This window comes from Dermacentor andersoni, chromosome 6 (genome assembly GCF_023375885.2).
Source record: "Dermacentor andersoni chromosome 6, qqDerAnde1_hic_scaffold, whole genome shotgun sequence".
NCBI lineage: Eukaryota > Metazoa > Arthropoda > Arachnida > Ixodida > Ixodidae > Dermacentor > Dermacentor andersoni.
The window spans coordinates 39,769,744-39,787,656 of record NC_092819.1 but is presented as its reverse complement, the minus strand read 5'-3'; the positions used below and the strand labels follow the sequence as shown (position 1 = coordinate 39,787,656).

Here is a 17,913-nt window from a genome sequence, read left to right as displayed (position 1 = left end):
ACACACACACACATCTTTGCAAGGGGAAGACGCAATAGATCTCCGCAGTATTCAAACGGGGGTCTACTCAAATTTAATAAAATTGAGCAAAATTTTCACAACGATGTATGGGCGTGCCTGTCCGTGGTGTAGCGACTCGCCACCGTCTTTGTACCACATCTCATGGGGATGCCAAAATAAACCACTGAATTTAAATGCCTGCTTAGTTAGGTATAATCTAACCAACACACTGGAGCAATGGGAGGCACAACTCGCCAGCTCAGACCCGAAGGTGCAGAAAGCTCTTTATCGCGTTCGGCTAGCGGCAGAAGCCAGTGGAACCCTGCACTTGGGGCACCACCCATCAAGCTCCTAATCCCCATATCCCCCTTTTGCCAATTCAATAAAACAGCTCTCTCTCTCACTCTCTCTCTCTCTCTCTCTGCGTGTGCATGTTGCTTTTTGTTAGTTTAGTTATCGTTTTAGTTTATCGTTTTATCGTTTTCTAGGAACGCTTGTTCTGCAAACCTTTAATCACGGGTGTCCGATATCATTCAAAAGATGAACCAAATGCATTTCAGCGATCAGATATGACGGCTTCAGTACAAGTTCAGTACACACAGTCTCCCGAGCTTTTGTGGCATCCCATAGTGCACATTTACTGGCTTCGCACTTCAAACCGCACCTAGAGCGTACTGTGGGCTGTGCGCACACACATTAATGCTCGTGCTGACCAGCTGTGTTCTTGGTGCACATGCACTGCTATGAGATGGAACCGACAGTGAACGTCAGAGTAAACCTGTGTGTCGTCTTTTCTTCGGGCGCTGATGAACGTTTCCTTTCGATCTCATTTCGAGCACCCTCGATATGCCACGCTTGCAACGCCGCTGGCGGTGAGGTCTTTACGGATTTAGCTTGGCCGTGGCGGACGTGCCAATATGATCACACCAGCATTCCGAGGCGCCTTCGGCACAACGCTAAACCATGCTCTTGGTATCAGTGCTTCACCTACAGGTAAAACTGCAATATATGTTGAGCTGTTCGCGCGTTTATTGGGGTCACTGTGTATACCAAGCACCTGGAGTAGAATGCCAGGCCATTAGCCAGACTGTCTAGTTAACTTTACTGTCAAAATGTGCAATCTCTCTTTCTCCCCGTCTCTTTTTGCTTATGGTACGCAGGGCTTGGGTGGTGGGCGTCAGCCGGTGCGAGTGAAGCTGTGTGTCCCGAGGGTCACTTTCCCTGCAAGACAGGCAAGGACTGCGTGCGACGGCAGTTCATTTGCGACGGCAGGGCTGACTGTCCCGACAGCTCTGACGAGCTCAGCTGCGGTAAGTGCACTCGTACAACGCGCCCAACAATTGTCCATATTCAAAAAAATGTTGCTGCGCATGCGCGAGAAACAAACATATCTTCTGAACAAGTAATCTTGACCACACACTAGTCAGCAGAGCGAAGCATTGTTCCCATTGAACAGCTTCACCGTTGCCTGCGCCGAACCCTTACACAAGCCTCTACTCTGCGAGAGCCTATTGAACGGCACCATACACTTTATTATCCACATCTTATTCTTTCTTTCCACTATTCGTTCCGTCTCTCATTTCCGCTTATCCTATCCCCAGTGCAGAGTAGAAAACCATAATCTTCTCCGGTTAACTTCCTTGCATTTCTCCCAGCCCGTCTATATATATATATATATATATATATATATATATATATATATATATATATATATATATATATATATATCCTCCTGAGACCCCGCTATGGGGATTTGTCCAATATATTGGACATTCAGAAGTGAGACAGTACTCCTGTGACAAGGCTTTCATCCTCCTAAAACCGCGCTGTCCAACTAATTGGACGCCTGCTTGCGCCATCTATGCAGCATTTATGAAAATACATCGTTCAAATTCCCACCGAAACAGTTCCACAATGGCGGCATTCAGCAGCGCGGCGTTTTACTGCAGCTGCCGGAGAAGTAAGCACTATTTCTCGTATTTCTACCCGCTTTCAGGGCACATCTTTGATTTTATTATAAAGTTAATACAACAGCGTACGCGCAGAATACGAAAGTTAAACTGTTTGCGCGCTTACTTTCTTTTACGCTTCCTTTGATTTCGCGTGTCCATTACGTTGGACGCTAGGACTCAACCCGGTTATTTTGACCGCGTTTTTGCGATGGCCTTGTTATGAACAGCAGGCGAGTACTGTTGGTATTTAGCGGCTTTTCCATGAAATCGCGTCTCTTTTTTTCTTTGGGGGACCGGCCTCGCGTGTTTGATGAATTAAGCCGATAAATTTTCTTTTTTCAGTCTACCGCTAGGACCCGCAAGGCAGCTGTGGCAGGCGGTCTCGTAAGAGAAAAAAAAAAGATAACGATATCCCTCAATCAAATATTGTGCACATGTACAATGTCAAGATGGGTGGTGTCGACAAGGCAGACCGAATGATAAGTTACTACACGATAAAGCGCGCGTTAACAAGTGGACAATCAGAGCCATCTTTCACCTCTTCGACATTGCCCTCAGCAACTCCTGGGTGCAGTACACGCGGGACATACGCTCCCTAAAGAAATAGCGGAAAGAAATACTCTGTTCTCAGTTCCGCCAATCTGTTACTGAGACTCTCGTGGCTCAAGGGAAGCATGATGAAACGGAGAGTGAGAACGAAGCCGAGTGGCATCCGCCATCAAAGCAGGCTCGACTGCCTCCTCGAGTACCCCAAGAAAAGAGCACTACCGACTGCTCAATGCAGGCAGACACTGCAAACGCTGCCCGTTGCAGACTACAGGGCTGCGACATGAAAACAAAGTTCTTTTGCACCAAATGTCGGCTCTTCTGCATCACCAAGGAAAAAAAGGTGTTTTGAAATTACCCACAGGAAGTGAACAGAAGAGAAACATTTTTGTTGAGCAGAGGAATGCTCTTTTTTATGTACTTCATTCACTACTTTCTCTTTCGAGTTATTAAAATATTTTTGCACGCGACTTTGAGCGCAATATCTGCGGTACGTCATTACGTGCGCGCTGGGTGAAAAAAGACCGGGTAGTATCCCAGTGTCCAATATATTGGACATCGCGCTATGCTGAAACTATCAGGGCTATTGAAAAAACATTTAACACTTTTCACCTTCATAACCCTGCTGACTTATTCTGAAAGTTTGGGGAAAATCTGTGCACCTAAATACATCCCGGGTCTCAGGAGGATATATATATATATATATATAAAGTCTGGGGTGGGGGGTAAGTACGGAGGCGTGCTATTGTCACAGTAACGTTTTAGAAGCGTTCTCGCCTGTACTTTTTCCCTGGACGAGGGAGGGCGTGCGCATCTAGAGGGATAAATTCACCCTGTGAACGAGAGCTCGAGGTTGGAAAACAGAAGGTGGCGCTTACTATCTTGCGAATCGTTAAATTAAGCTTTAGCTGAGTTTCTCCTCGTCCGAATAAACATAAAACTAAAAAAACTGCATTTGATAGGCAAAGTAACGGTTTCTCACTCAACAGGACAACCTTTTCTGAACGCTTCCTTTTTTTCATTGTTTCAGTGCAAGTAACCAGAAAGCACTAACTCTAGTTGTAGTAGATCTCATTGGGTGGCGCAATTTGTAATGAATTAGTTTTATCCAAGTGAACTGAATAAGTGACATTACAGGGGCTCTCTGGGGTAGATCCTTTTTTAATATTCACTTCGAAATGTTACAGAACAGCTGAGGAAAATTGGAAAATAGAAAAATACTTTGAGCTAGCTGAAAGTATACGTCTATAACTCCGCAACAGACGCACCTATCGCAATGTTATAATGTCCGTACGGTAGGTCTTAGCAGCTTCCTGCAACATTTACTCGCACTTGGCGTAGCGAACGCACCATCCATTTTATACACGACCGAGGACATATCACACGCCTTCGACCTGTCCCTCCGCTGACGCCACTGCGGTTGTTCAATTTGAGCTGACAGGTGGGGAGCCTGAGTGCGAGCGGCACAAAGGGCACTGACCCGTATAATCTTTATTAACGGAACCGCGAGCGATCTGCGTTCCCCATACGCGCTGTGTTAAGCAGTAGGAACGTGGCCAATTATGAAGCCTGCTTTTCCACGCGAAGCGCGACATGATTCGACAGACAGACAGACAGACAGACAGACAGACAGACAGACAGACAGACAGACAGACAGACAGACAGACAGACAGACAGACAGACAGACAGACAGACAGACAGACAGACAGACAGACAGACAGACAGACAGACAGACAGACAGACAGACAGACAGACAGACAGACAGACAGACAGACAGACAGACAGACAGACAGACAGACAGACAGACAGACAGACAGACAGACAGACAGACAGACAGACAGACAGACAGACAGACAGACAGACAGACAGACAGACAGACAGACAGACAGACAGACAGACAGACAGACAGACAGACAGACAGACAGACAGACAGACAGACAGACAGACAGACAGACAGACAGACAGACAGACAGACAGACAGACAGACAGACAGACAGACAGACAGACAGACAGACAGACAGACAGACAGACAGACAGACAGACAGACAGACAGACAGACAGACAGACAGACAGACAGACAGACAGACAGACAGACAGACAGACAGACAGACAGACAGACAGACAGACAGACAGACAGACAGACAGACAGACAGACAGACAGACAGACAGACAGACAGACAGACAGACAGACAGACAGACAGACAGACAGACAGACAGACAGACAGACAGACAGACAGACAGACAGACAGACAGACAGACAGACAGACAGACAGACAGACAGACAGACAGACAGACAGACAGACAGACAGACAGACAGACAGACAGACAGACAGACAGACAGACAGACAGACAGACAGACAGACAGACAGACAGACAGACAGACAGACAGACAGACAGACAGACAGACAGACAGACAGACAGACAGACAGACAGACAGACAGACAGACAGACAGACAGACAGACAGACAGACAGACAGACAGACAGACAGACAGACAGACAGACAGACAGACAGACAGACAGACAGACAGACAGACAGACAGACAGACAGACAGACAGACAGACAGACAGACAGACAGACAGACAGACAGACAGACAGACAGACAGACAGACAGACAGACAGACAGACAGACAGACAGACAGACAGACAGACAGACAGACAGACAGACAGACAGACAGACAGACAGACAGACAGACAGACAGACAGACAGACAGACAGACAGACAGACAGACAGACAGACAGACAGACAGACAGACAGACAGACAGACAGACAGACAGACAGACAGACAGACAGACAGACAGACAGACAGACAGACAGACAGACAGACAGACAGACAGACAGACAGACAGACAGACAGACAGACAGACAGACAGACAGACAGACAGACAGACAGACAGACAGACAGACAGACAGACAGACAGACAGACAGACAGACAGACAGACAGACAGACAGACAGACAGACAGACAGACAGACAGACAGACAGACAGACAGACAGACAGACAGACAGACAGACAGACAGACAGACAGACAGACAGACAGACAGACAGACAGACAGACAGACAGACAGACAGACAGACAGACAGACAGACAGACAGACAGACAGACAGACAGACAGACAGACAGACAGACAGACAGACAGACAGACAGACAGACAGACAGACAGACAGACAGACAGACAGACAGACAGACAGACAGACAGACAGACAGACAGACAGACAGACAGACAGACAGACAGACAGACAGACAGACAGACAGACAGACAGACAACGAACTTTATTTAATCCTGAGGAGCTACTGTCAGGACCTCCTAACGGGAGGCCATTGTAGCCGATAGGTGTTTTTTTTCTTCAGTACAGGCATTTTCTCAGACGCCGTGACTGCATACCAGCCGTCAGAGACTAAATTTCCCACCACCACGAGCTACCATAGCGGTCTTAATGAACACATTTTAATCACAGCGAGCGCAAGAACACTTTATCGTTCCTTTCGTTCTGGCCACGGTTAACGAAGGTGAATTTGGCGTACTTTCTACTTTCCGCCTTCTCGATATGAAAACTCTCGAACACGAAACTTATAGACGCCAACCGAACTTTAGGGTCGGTGAACTTCGTAAATGATAAGAGCGTGGCAGCTCATTAGTGAGCGCGACGTCTTGAGACACTGCGCAGTAGGTCTTGACGAGCCGAAGACATTGCTCTTGAACACTCGCCTACAGTCGAGTGAAAAAGGGGCACGCGTTTGCGCCACCACAGATATTGAATAACGTGTCATATAGCAGTTATTCACCTCCTCCTCGTCTATGCGCTCCATGAAATCTGGCAAAAGTGGGTGGGTTGCTTGCGCTAATGATGGAAGATGTGAAGAAATCGGTTGCGTGCCGTTGCTTGGTTTCTACTGAGTGTACCTCGTCTGCGACGAGGGGGCATAGTTTCGCAAGGAACGCCTAAAGGGTCGCGTCTTACAATGCGACGCAAGCCGCAGCTGCCGAAATGTAGAACTAATAAGCACCTCGTAACCTATAAAGTGCGCACGAAGAGGCGCTTATAAATGCAGCCCACGTCGTATATGCGCTGCCTATTCGTGGACATGCCAGACAATGCTTTATTTCAGGCCACCACTTCAAAATAATTCTTGAACTACTTAGTTTATCGAGTGCGCTGTGGTCTTCCATGCGACGGTGCTAAAAAAATAAAAAAAATAAACACGCCGAAAGCGTCAGGCTGAGAAGTTTCTCGACGCTCACTTGACGTGGAATTTGGACCGCTTCTGTAACTTTGTCTGCACAAGAGCCTCACTCAGTGCTTCGAAAGTTTGATGAAAACGAAATGCCGTCGATGTAGCCCGTTCATGCCGTGGCATGGCCGTGCAGCTAAGCAAAAGTTTTCGAAGTGACCGAGCTTCTAGTTCCTCTTCCCTCAGTTCTCCTAAATCTTGTTAGGCTGTTCCAGCTGTAACCAAGTACAAACAACTGAATCCTTTCTTTTTTAATGCGTAAGCATTTCTATGGTTGCCCAACGAGAAAAACCCTCCGTCACGTAAGACGAAAATGTGGGCACATCGCGGAGATTGTGCAGTGCCGGGGCGACCTTCGGCGGAAGTGATGCTGGCTTCATGGTTTGGGATTTTTATCAAACAAGCGCAGCGTGTACATGAGGCACAGACAATCGTGTCTGGCAAGCGCGCCGCAGAAACCGTGTAACTTGCAAACCAAACGCCGCGTTCCTTCACTCTCGAGGCTGCTCGCTCGCCGCCAGATATAGCCATGCTAACACGAACACACGCTTTACCGCAGTGCGTGTTTCGTCAATCACCGCGACTAATCATCACATGCGGAAGGCGCAACGCCGCAAGAAAGGGGGCGGGGCTTAGGGAGCGGTGCTTCCCTCTGCTCCAGCATGGGAGAATAGAGGAAGATGAACACCAGTTGGGGAACTCTACTAAAAGCAGAAGGAGAGAGTGTCTCCATTGACAGTGACGCTCGCTCCTTAAAGCGGCATGATAAAAGGACACTTAATTTCTTCCATGTCCTCCAATAATGAGCCGACTTGAAAAATTGCTTCAGTAAAACGCTGCTTAGAGGGTGCTTCAGAGCTTACAGTCTATAAGCAAAATTTGCTATGTTTAAATGCAAATTTAAAGGAGCCCTTCAAGTAAAACCGTCGTCGGCTATCCTGTCGGTCTAATGAGAAACGTTGACTTTTGTTTTTTATATTCATCGTACCGGCGCCCCTTTCCTCGTAATTACTTTCATTTGCATGTTTTATTAAGTCTAAGCCCTTCTCCTTTACGGCGCTTGTTTCAATTCTTTACGCGAAAGAAAAAGGACTTTTGCCCCACGAGACAAACAAAACTTGGGCAGTTCAAATCCCTTTCAACAGAAACTTTTTTTCTCTCACTTGTCACCTTAGTCATATAAATAAAAGTTGTTGCGATGTTTCGTTGTGTTTTATTAGGCGACCTTTCTCCGAAACCTTTGGACAATCACTGCCAAGAACAGATCTAATCTCAACCCCGCACGCCACATACTTGGAAACAAAGGCTTTCTGTTCTAGCGCGGGAGTATTTCGTTTAGATTTTGTCATGTGTTGGAATATCCATTCCTACGACTTCGCACAGCATCTTCATTTCACCAGAGACCAGATGTGCGATATGCTGCACGTCTGAATAAGTTGAAGTCACTTAGGTGCCATACAGGCCAGCATTCTGCATACAGATGTTTGAAAATATTCCTATTTCGCTGTCATTTCATAGCATTCTTTTTCTTTGTTCAGGCTGCACTGATAAGTATGAGGCTAGTAGCTAACTGAGAAGAAAAGCCCTTTGCATGACATAAAATAAAGAGAAGGGCTCGTTTTCTTACAAAAAAACAAATAAAAGTAAAACTGGTTGGTAGGCAACAACAAAAGTTTATTTCCACAGAAACATAGACGATATCAAAAGAGATTATCTACACTGTCCTCAGAGCCATAATCACGTGGATCATAGCTGGACGCAGCCTGACACGGCTGATGTATTTAATTCATTCATTTATCACAGTAGCATCAAACTTATTCCCACCAGTGACAACGTCCGGCACACCCGTTACCCTACCGCACGTCTACCTCGAAGTAAAATGCTTCGTATATTAGCTCCCATAGATCCACAAATTTGGGGTAACATTACCACCCCAGTAATGCGAAATGGACCTAAAGTATTTTTTCTTTATTTTGTTTCCAGTATGTCGCGAGACACGCATAGAATCCATATGGCAATGCCCGACAGCTTGTAATGACGGCAAAAATATTTGTGCCAGCACGATAAAGTTTGATGATTACGAACTATTTTACTGCTGCCAAGGCAATACTCATTTTCCCGTGACAAATGGACGTTGGACCGTCCTAGTGAAGTATCTGTACACACAGAAACGTTCCTATGAACACGACAGCCACGTGTTAGTCAATGCACTAAAATGACCACCCTTATCGCTTTGGTAACGTAAGCATGATACGGTAAACATACGTAATTGTGGGACCGCATACAGAATCTTTGTAGCGTGACAGCACGGATCTAAGCGCCGTTCATCACATGGCTACCTGTAGTCCACGCATTTGCTACACGACTTCTTCTTCTCTCTTTATTTTTCTTTGCTTCTCGATGCTGTCGTTTCACGCTCGTAGCCAGGGGCACTGGCAATCGCTTCAGGTAATATGCAACGCTGCAATGAGCTGACCGTACACTATGAAATGACAACCTATTGAGAATGGGACACGTCTTGAACAATACTGCACGTGGGAAAGCAAACGCAAGGAAGTGAAGGTTGATGCTGTCATGGTCTACGGTCACGGCCTTGAAAGGCTTGCTCTTAATTACAAAAAAGTCAGCTGTTATAAAAAAAAATCCTGAAAGAGAGGTTAACGACATTTATTATGCCAGCCTAAGTCGTAAAGTAAGACCAGTTAAATATAATTCGCCATGCCATCATCAATTAAGCAAGCAAACAAACAGCTAAACAATTACTTATTGAAATAAATAGCTAATTAATAATTATATCAACCTTTTGTTTACACTTATTGAATAGCGAAATAAAAGCAGTGTCAAGGAATTCTATTTTAAAACGTACTTTTCGCTAACAGCTCCAGCTTAAGGCGGCCAGCGAAGTATTCATAAAGTTTTAAAACCTGTGCCTAAAATAGTCTTAACCAGTACTAGTGCTTCATTGCAAAAGAAAAGAGAGAGAGATATATAAAATTTATTAAGCGCGCTTTTCAGTTTGCGTGTGGTGCTTATAATATTTTAAACATTTCCTGTTCAAGTGCTGATCATGAATCTGTGTCACATGTTCTTGCGCAGGAGATGAACACATCCGAGAGTTCTTCGAGAATTATTTCCAGAAGAGACTGGATGAAGACCGAGAGAATAAGACTGAGAAATGCGGTGAGCGAAATACGAGAACCGACGTTTTTACAACAATGTTGCTGAGCAGGTGAATGCCGGCGTGTAAAAGCGACCTGTGAATATTGTGCCCATAACGTACACCACTTACATGAACGTATACACAGATCGTCTATACAGGCATAAAATCAGCTACTTTGCTTTCTCCAGCGATTGCCACGAAAAGATTTCCAAGCTCTGTGTGGACGAAGCTTAAATCTTTACTTCGAGATGCTGCAAACTGGAACGGTGATGAGGCAAATGAACGGGCTGCGTAAAAATTATTGCAAGTTAATCCTGTGTCATTCATCTGATTAATGTCTGTATCTGGCTTTCACATCACTCTCACAGATGTTACTACTTTTCGCAGATGCAATCTACTGCAATTTCATGCCACAAATACTAAAGAACACTGAACAGAAATGAACACAAATATTGCGTGTTAATAACACGATCCGTTACGCTCGAGCAGCTTGCGACAGCTTCTACGCATTAACGAGAAAAATAAACGCTTAGCTAGCATGGCGCTCCGAGTGGTAATTTGTTCTCTGCACACTGACGATTGAACTTGGAGGATCGATACGGAAGTCGTAGATGCTAGAAGGTATGGTAATTTGTGGCTGGTATTAACGTGGCCGTTATATAGCACCACTTAAACGTTCCACGGATAGGAACCATCTGTGGAGCTTTTAATGGGTGCCTTTCTACCACTTTCCACCTGAACACTGTAATATATTCATGTTGCTGACATGCCTTTAACTTTAACGACGTGCCTCGATTATAACTTTAGCGCTATCGTTATTTCACTGATATTAAGAAATAAACACGTGAAATCCACGTCGCTTGAACATTTCAATCATTTATGCGTGTTTAAAGGGGGCTGAACATCACAGCGCTCTTGGGACAGCGGTGCCCAGCTCTCTGTCTTTTGTGGATCTCACGTATAAATATTCAGGCTAATTTCATATCGCTAAATCTACCATTATCCTGCGTCGAAAAAAGGAAAACAAACAAGCAAACACACACACACACACACACACACACACACACACACACACACACACACACACACACACACACACACACACACACACACACACACACACACACACACACACACACACACACACACACACACACACACACACACACACACCACACACACACACACAGACACACACACGCAGATCTAACGCAATGTTGGAATCTGAATCACGCGGAGAGCTTCCTTTAATCATCGAGGTAGGAGCAGTAGCGGATGAGAGGAGCGGAACCTATAAGCGCCTGTAGCTGTTAACGGTGAGCGTCACAATGTCGAAGGCGACGCACAGGTTTAAATCTACAGCTCTCCTTAGCTATGTCGGTCACTTTGGACGCTTGGACAGTGGAACGTACCCAGTGACCCAAGCTGTCCATTAGCTTGGGCCACTAGGTCAGTTCTGGCCACCGTCTTGCCTAGCTGACAACATGCATGGACCAGTGTGTATGCCACTGTATACGCGCGCGAATGGACAACATGCTTGGCTGTTGTCGGGCCTGTAAGACAGCTTCGGTCGCTGGGTATGGCGTTCTTTGGTAAACGCCAGAACAGACAACTTCGGCACTGCGAATAGGATATCGGTATGCGCCCATTCTTGACCCATTCCACCGAGTGGTTGCGCCAAGGCTACACAAGGGGTATGCAGCGTTAAACATATCGAAGCGATAGCGCCCCATCCGTGGCATACACCTCCACGTCGAGCGCGGCCGTGACAACGCAGTTACAGCCAGGGTACTACACTCTTAAACAAATGTGCATCCATTGCGGTGTATATTTGCCACACAACGATAATCGTCACCTGTCTTGCTTGCGTTTCCTTCCTTGAAAACGCTGCGCTCGCTACTTTCCTGTCGGGAATGCTCTGTGATGCTGATAACGGGCATGCCGTTCGTGACTTGGAAGTACCGGGCTCGCCGCGTTAAAGAAAGGAAATGTGGACGAGAAAGATGACGATTATCGTTGTGTGGCAAAAGGGTGTAATTTTGCTCAAAAGTGTGCACTCTTAAACAAAATTACACCCTTTGGGTCGTATCTTGGCACACAACATTATATATATATATATATATATATATATATATATATATATATATATATATATATGTGTGTGTGTGTGTGTGTGTGTGTGTGAAATGTTACGTGCGGGAAGACACAGATGAAAGATGCTATTTACACGCTATTTACACTGCAGCCAGGCAGCCAGGCTGACACTCGCTCGTGCCAAGGGCACCGACCAACTTCTTCGTCGTTCTCGCTGCGGCTCGTCTCTTGAACATCGCTCCATGATATCGTAATAATATGATCACAATTGTACCGGTGAAGAGGCAAATAAGATTCGCTTTAAAGAGTTTGTCACCCACCAGGGACCATATAGTTGTGTCACCAGATGAGTTCACCACTGCCAAGCGTTCCCTAGGCGCACGGCAATTCTTCCGGGGTACTGTGTGCGAAGCAGACTCTGAGAGCGGTGGCGTCTGTGCACGAACATGAGGCCGTAACAGGCAATGCTGTGGTGGTCGAGGACTAACGCTGTGGGCGTCTCAAAGCCGTCCAAGAGAAGATGGGTAGTGGCTGCTGCGAACGCCGCTGTCGCGGTGAATGGGTTCAGAGCTGCAAGAAGCGATCGAGTCTGCCAATTTCTCTTTTATTCAGCGCGAGTTCCTCGGAAAGCAAGGAACTGCGCTGAATTAAGATTAATGAACGAATATTTTCTCTTTCGCACTTTACTTTGGTCCGCTTCTGGGCTGAAACAGCGAACCTAATAGTGCCAAGAAGTGACAGCGATTGCTAGCGCAATTTTATGCGAGGAAATGGCTCGCTCCTCCGCCAGATATCGATTGTACTAAGGCATCCTAGTGGGCAGGCGGGCAATATGAGGACCACTATGTCGAAGTCGTCTTGCTACGCATCCGCGTTATTGGTTAGGCATCTGTTGCAGTTATTGCAGCTCTCCGTATCGACCGAAGTATATACGGTCGGTGGCACACGAGGAAACGAAGATGCCTCGCTACAAGAAATCCTTCGTAGTTTTGTTTCCCCACATTCGCTGGACAAGTTGTTTGACAACCAACTCGCATAAACAACGGAACGGCAATTGTTCCAAATAAGATAACCTGTCGAGTTAGCGCAGTCGCTATAGTGTGGCGATGCCGAGAAAGAGGTCACGGGTTCGATACCTGCCGCAGTGACCGCGTTTCGATGAAGGAGAAATCCAGAAATGCTATAGTATGGTGCACACAGTGCACCGGGTGCACGTCAGAGAAGTGCCGGCACTAAAACAATTAATCCAGAGTTTCTCTCTATGGCGTGCCACATAACCAAATCGTGGTTTTGGCACTTAAAACTCCAGATTTACTAAAAAAAATTTGCAGTTTAGCGCGAAGGGCATCGCTCTCACAGCGATAGCAAGGTTTAGCGCTTCGCTTGAACTTCTCGGACTGTGTTCTAAATATAGGAGGGTCTGACGAACGCAGACGCGAGATGCACGGGTGCGCCAAAATTTCCGGCACCCTTCAACGCTTTAGGACGCTGTGTATAGGGACCTGTAACATCGCACAGTCGCCACTACTGTGCCTGTAAAGTGCTGCGCCCGTAAAAATTACATCTATTTTAGGTTTTAGCACTGATAATTTGTTGTCTACTTTTGCATATTTAATAGACTGAGAAGATGCAAGATACAAGGCATGCGCTGTGAGTCTTATGTCTTACGGCATTTGTTTGCGGGCTGATTTTCTCAAAATTTCGAGGAATAATCTCATGCAAACAACGTCTAAATTGAATTATATGACCAAGTTTAGTGATTCAATAGTGTAGCAATATAATCCGCATATGTGGCATGTATAAGCATATAGCCTACGCTAAATGTGCGATGAATTCCACGGCGACTGCCAAGATTCGGTCGAGTGTCCATATAGTTGCTATTGCAACAACAAACAAAAAAGACTGAGACAGAAGCAACCTTGCATTGATATCCTTCTAAGCGCACGGCCGCTGCATTGTTAAATAAAAAAAAAAGAAGAAGAAAAAGAAGGGTGTGGCCTCTCGCGTGCCTCGAAAACGGCGCGATCCACCGCGGTGGCGCCAGTCGGGAACTGCTGCCTAGGATCGGCATAAAAAACGCATCAGGAACGCGCTTGCCACACCGTCGCCCGCTGAAGCCGACGCATCCCATTCCCGACATGAATGGATGGGTGTTACGAGCGTCCCCTGTGGAACGGGTGGTGGGTTGCGCAACCAGGCTCCTGTTATTATACTGCCTGATGTCCTACTTAAGTAAAAAAAAAAAACTTAAAGCCCACGATGAATTCCCATAACCAAACTTTCTGAACCCCTATTGAGAACTTTGTTTTTATACAGATCCGTTGTTTGTCGTTTCCCTACTTCTGTTCCACCAATCTTCCAATCGCCTCTTACTAATCTCTATTGCGGACATGTTCATTTTCTCCCTGCTCTTGCTGAACCCAAAGGGTTCAAGGAGGCCAGTTATTCCTAAATCGACCGCTGGGAAGATATCTTCACATTCTAATAGAACACGCTCCATCGTTTACCTAGTTCTACTCCTGCAAACACATGCGTCTTCTTCCTTGTAACTCGCTTTTCAAGAGCGTGTTCTAAGTCATTCTGATCTCGCTTCTAGAAGTGATGAGATACCCTTTGAGTTATCGTAAATTGTTTCTTTCCTGATTTCATTTTTTCCTTTTAAGTAGTTATACCTTAGCAGGTTTCTTTTCTATTGCCGCCACGTACCAGATTATCTCAGTCTCTCTGATTTTCCGTTTGACGTTCTTTGTAGCCATGTTGCTCACAATACTGGTCGCGTACTTGCTGGTAAGCTTCCTAGTTATTTTCCTCCACTATGAATCAATGTTTTTCCTGTACAAATACCTGAACACTCTTCCAGCCCATTTACTTTCTTCCATATTTCTCAATCGTTCTTCATACTCAATTTTACTGTGAGATATAGGGGCAGCTAGTGACATATAGTGCCCCAGGTTGGCCATAAACGGCTAGAAACATACAAACCGCAAAATTGGGAGAAGAGGCACAGAACGATATCACTTTCATAAGAAAGATGGTACGTGAGAACTAATTAAATGCAGGGTGACCTACTGCAACTACAAACTTTAAATTATGGAGTTTTACGTGCCAAAATCACTTTCTGATTATGAGGCAGGCCGTAGTGGAGGACTCCGGAAATTTCTACCACCTGGAATTCTTTAATGTGCACCTGAATATAAGTACACGGGTGTTTTCGCATTTCGCCCCCATCGTACTACAAACTTTCAGAAGGTACCATGACCTGAGTATTTACACGAGAGCTGCGAGTAATGCGCTTTTGCCTGCATATAAATTGTGAGTAATACGTAGATTTTCCTTAACTTGGCGCTTCTGGTTTTGAACGGCTTTGTAAATTAGCAAATTTGATCATTTCTTAAATTATTGCGTTACAAATACAACGTTTTGTGATAATTATGCGATTGCGCGGAGACTTATCGTCTTGCTTTGTTTAGAAAAAATATAATGGCTAGGGTATTTGCGGCAACGAAACACAACAAATAGCCCCAAGAACGCCTGAAGCCCACAAGTACAAATAACATACTACTTTATGGTCCACCCAGCAGCCTCGTGGTAACTGAACCTTTGCAGAGCCAGAGTTCCTTCCAGTAGGTTTTGTAGAAAGCTCTTTGCCTCAGTATGACTTCTTCACTATCCAGCCACCTCAATCTAGAACTACATAAATCACGCAATCAGCGGACCACGTGACCACTGGTCGGATGTTCGCGCTGTGGAAAAAATTCACCGACATATACGATACTCCCCAAGGCGAAATTTGAGCGCGCAGCTCCATTTGTGTTTTCATTTCGCGATACATTGGCTGGCGTGGACCATCTGTCTCATGCGGCACGTTGCAAACGGAGCGAAATGTGGTGCGACTGCCTCGCCAATCAGGAGATCGCTAGAGACAGCGCGTGGGTGACGCGTGGGCGCGATTCACAGCCGCCGCCGCAAACAGACCTCCGCTAATGCAGTGCTTTGTTTTCATATATAGTGTCACCGGACGCGCTCGCTGGACGGCACCGGTGAACAGGCGACGCGCTAAGCCCCGTAAATAAAACTAAAGGGGGCGACATATTTTTATCATGCCGCCGCAGCTGCTGCGAGGAGGATGAGAGGAGGCAAGAGAGAAGGTCTGCCCAGTTACTCTGCCCAGTTGGTTGAGCGTCAACACGCGGTATTTTTTGCACCCTTTTCTCTGCTTTTCTTCTTTTCCGCGTCTCGGCGCACTGTCCACCATAACAGTTGGGTGTGGAGTCGCTGCGGTGAAGCATTCGCAAGTGATTTTACATGTTTTGGATAAGTTTCATGGCTACCCGTTGCATTGGAGAAATCTGTTTTTGTTTTGTATTACGCTAGGGATTGCCTTTAATAGCACTGAATGTGCAAGAATGAACAAACAGAGCTTTTTTCTTTGTTCCTGGGGTACGAAGCGCAGGCTTGGGTAAGCTTATACACGGGTGCTATTCTTGGTGCTCGTTCAGATTTTTTTTCCTGATTGCGTTATCTTCAACAAATGTATGAAGCTATGGAGTGCGTAGGCTGTGTGCCATTTCATATCGTGCTGAAAGCGTAACACGCGCTATTATTGCGCTACTGAGAGTGCGTAACGCTGTCAGTGCATGCTTTTGTTAGGCACTGCAAATATATTTCGCAGGAGGGAGAACCAAGTAATGCGTTTTACACGCAGCGCGAAAGGCTAACATTTGTAAGGTGCTCATTGATGGAAACCATTTCTATGTGCATCTTTCGTTCTTGCAAGTGCTTTGTTTACAAATGAAGAACAGGTTCCACTTTGATGTGTGCAATTAAGAGCTAGCGGAACCAGTTTGTCATAAAGGCGTAGGACCACTTTCACTGCATGCAGAGAAGACAGAATCTTGACGAAATTACGAGAACGGTTGAGATGCTCCGATTTGATCGCGCACGTTTCTGCACGACGCTCGTTTTATTTACGCGAATATGTCAGGCGCCTTACATTGCGTCATCGCGATGCTGACATGTTTAAATTAAGTAACTGCACAAGCTCTACACACGGCAGCCAATTGGATACACGCAGGTATATATGTGCGCACTTTCCAGCCGCGCAAACACATCGTGTTGCTGAATCAGTAGGGGATACATAGCGCTGCACACAAGCAAACGCATCGCCTTTTGCGTGAACCGGCGAAACCTTGACATCATGACAGCTTCCATGCCGCGCAGGTGTCTTTCGATAACTAACTCAAGAATATGAACAATGCAACAGAGATAACCCGCCAAGCGGCTTGACCTGTGCTAGCCGCGACAGTCTTTTTGCCTGCAGGTAAAGTGGTCGTAGACGACATGACCCTTAAATGAAGCTCTGGCAGGTATAGGAATATCGTGTACATTACGTATATGTTATTGGAGAGACAAAGAGCTCTGGTTTTTGTCGTTGTATTCGACACTAAACGGAATTTGTTCACTAAACTTGCCTCAAAACGCTTCTAAAGACTTTTGAGTATAGTTTCCCGAGGCTGCTGGCAGCCTGGAAGCAGGTAGCGAGCCAGAAGTGGCAGAATAAGTGCACGTTACTCTGTCGAAAAAGCACAAAAATCATTTGCTTCTACTAGTTTCATAGCGTTCCATCATCTATCTTAGCACAGCGCAGTATAAACAAGCCTAAATGCGGTAAAAATTCATACGCAAGCACCCAACAGCAATATTTAATGTATCACCTAGCGCAACTCTAAACCCACGTTTACATGAATGCGACAGCAGCGCATCACATTTCCAAGCACATTTGGGAAAGGCGATGCGACGCCGTTTACATGTAGCGCAGCAACTCTCGCGAGAACGCAGCGCCACATGCGTGAGTCAACTCGCACCGGTGAATCTGCGCTCACCTGGTACATTAATGAGATGCGCCTTACTATAGCGCATTACGGCT

General features: G+C 46.0%; 1 protein-coding gene across 2 annotated transcripts in view; it reads left to right on the top strand.

Annotated features, from left to right (window-relative positions):
• LOC126522089 (follicle-stimulating hormone receptor-like) overlaps positions 1 to 17,913 on the top strand; it is a 90,810-nt gene that overhangs the window by 38,570 nt on the left and 34,327 nt on the right. For both annotated transcript variants that reach the window (XM_055066182.2, XM_055066183.2), the window contains exons 3-4: positions 1,161 to 1,310; positions 9,830 to 9,913. In XM_055066182.2, coding sequence (XP_054922157.1) covers positions 1,161 to 1,310; positions 9,830 to 9,913 — 234 coding nt within the window. The remainder of the gene's footprint in view (positions 1 to 1,160; positions 1,311 to 9,829; positions 9,914 to 17,913) is intronic.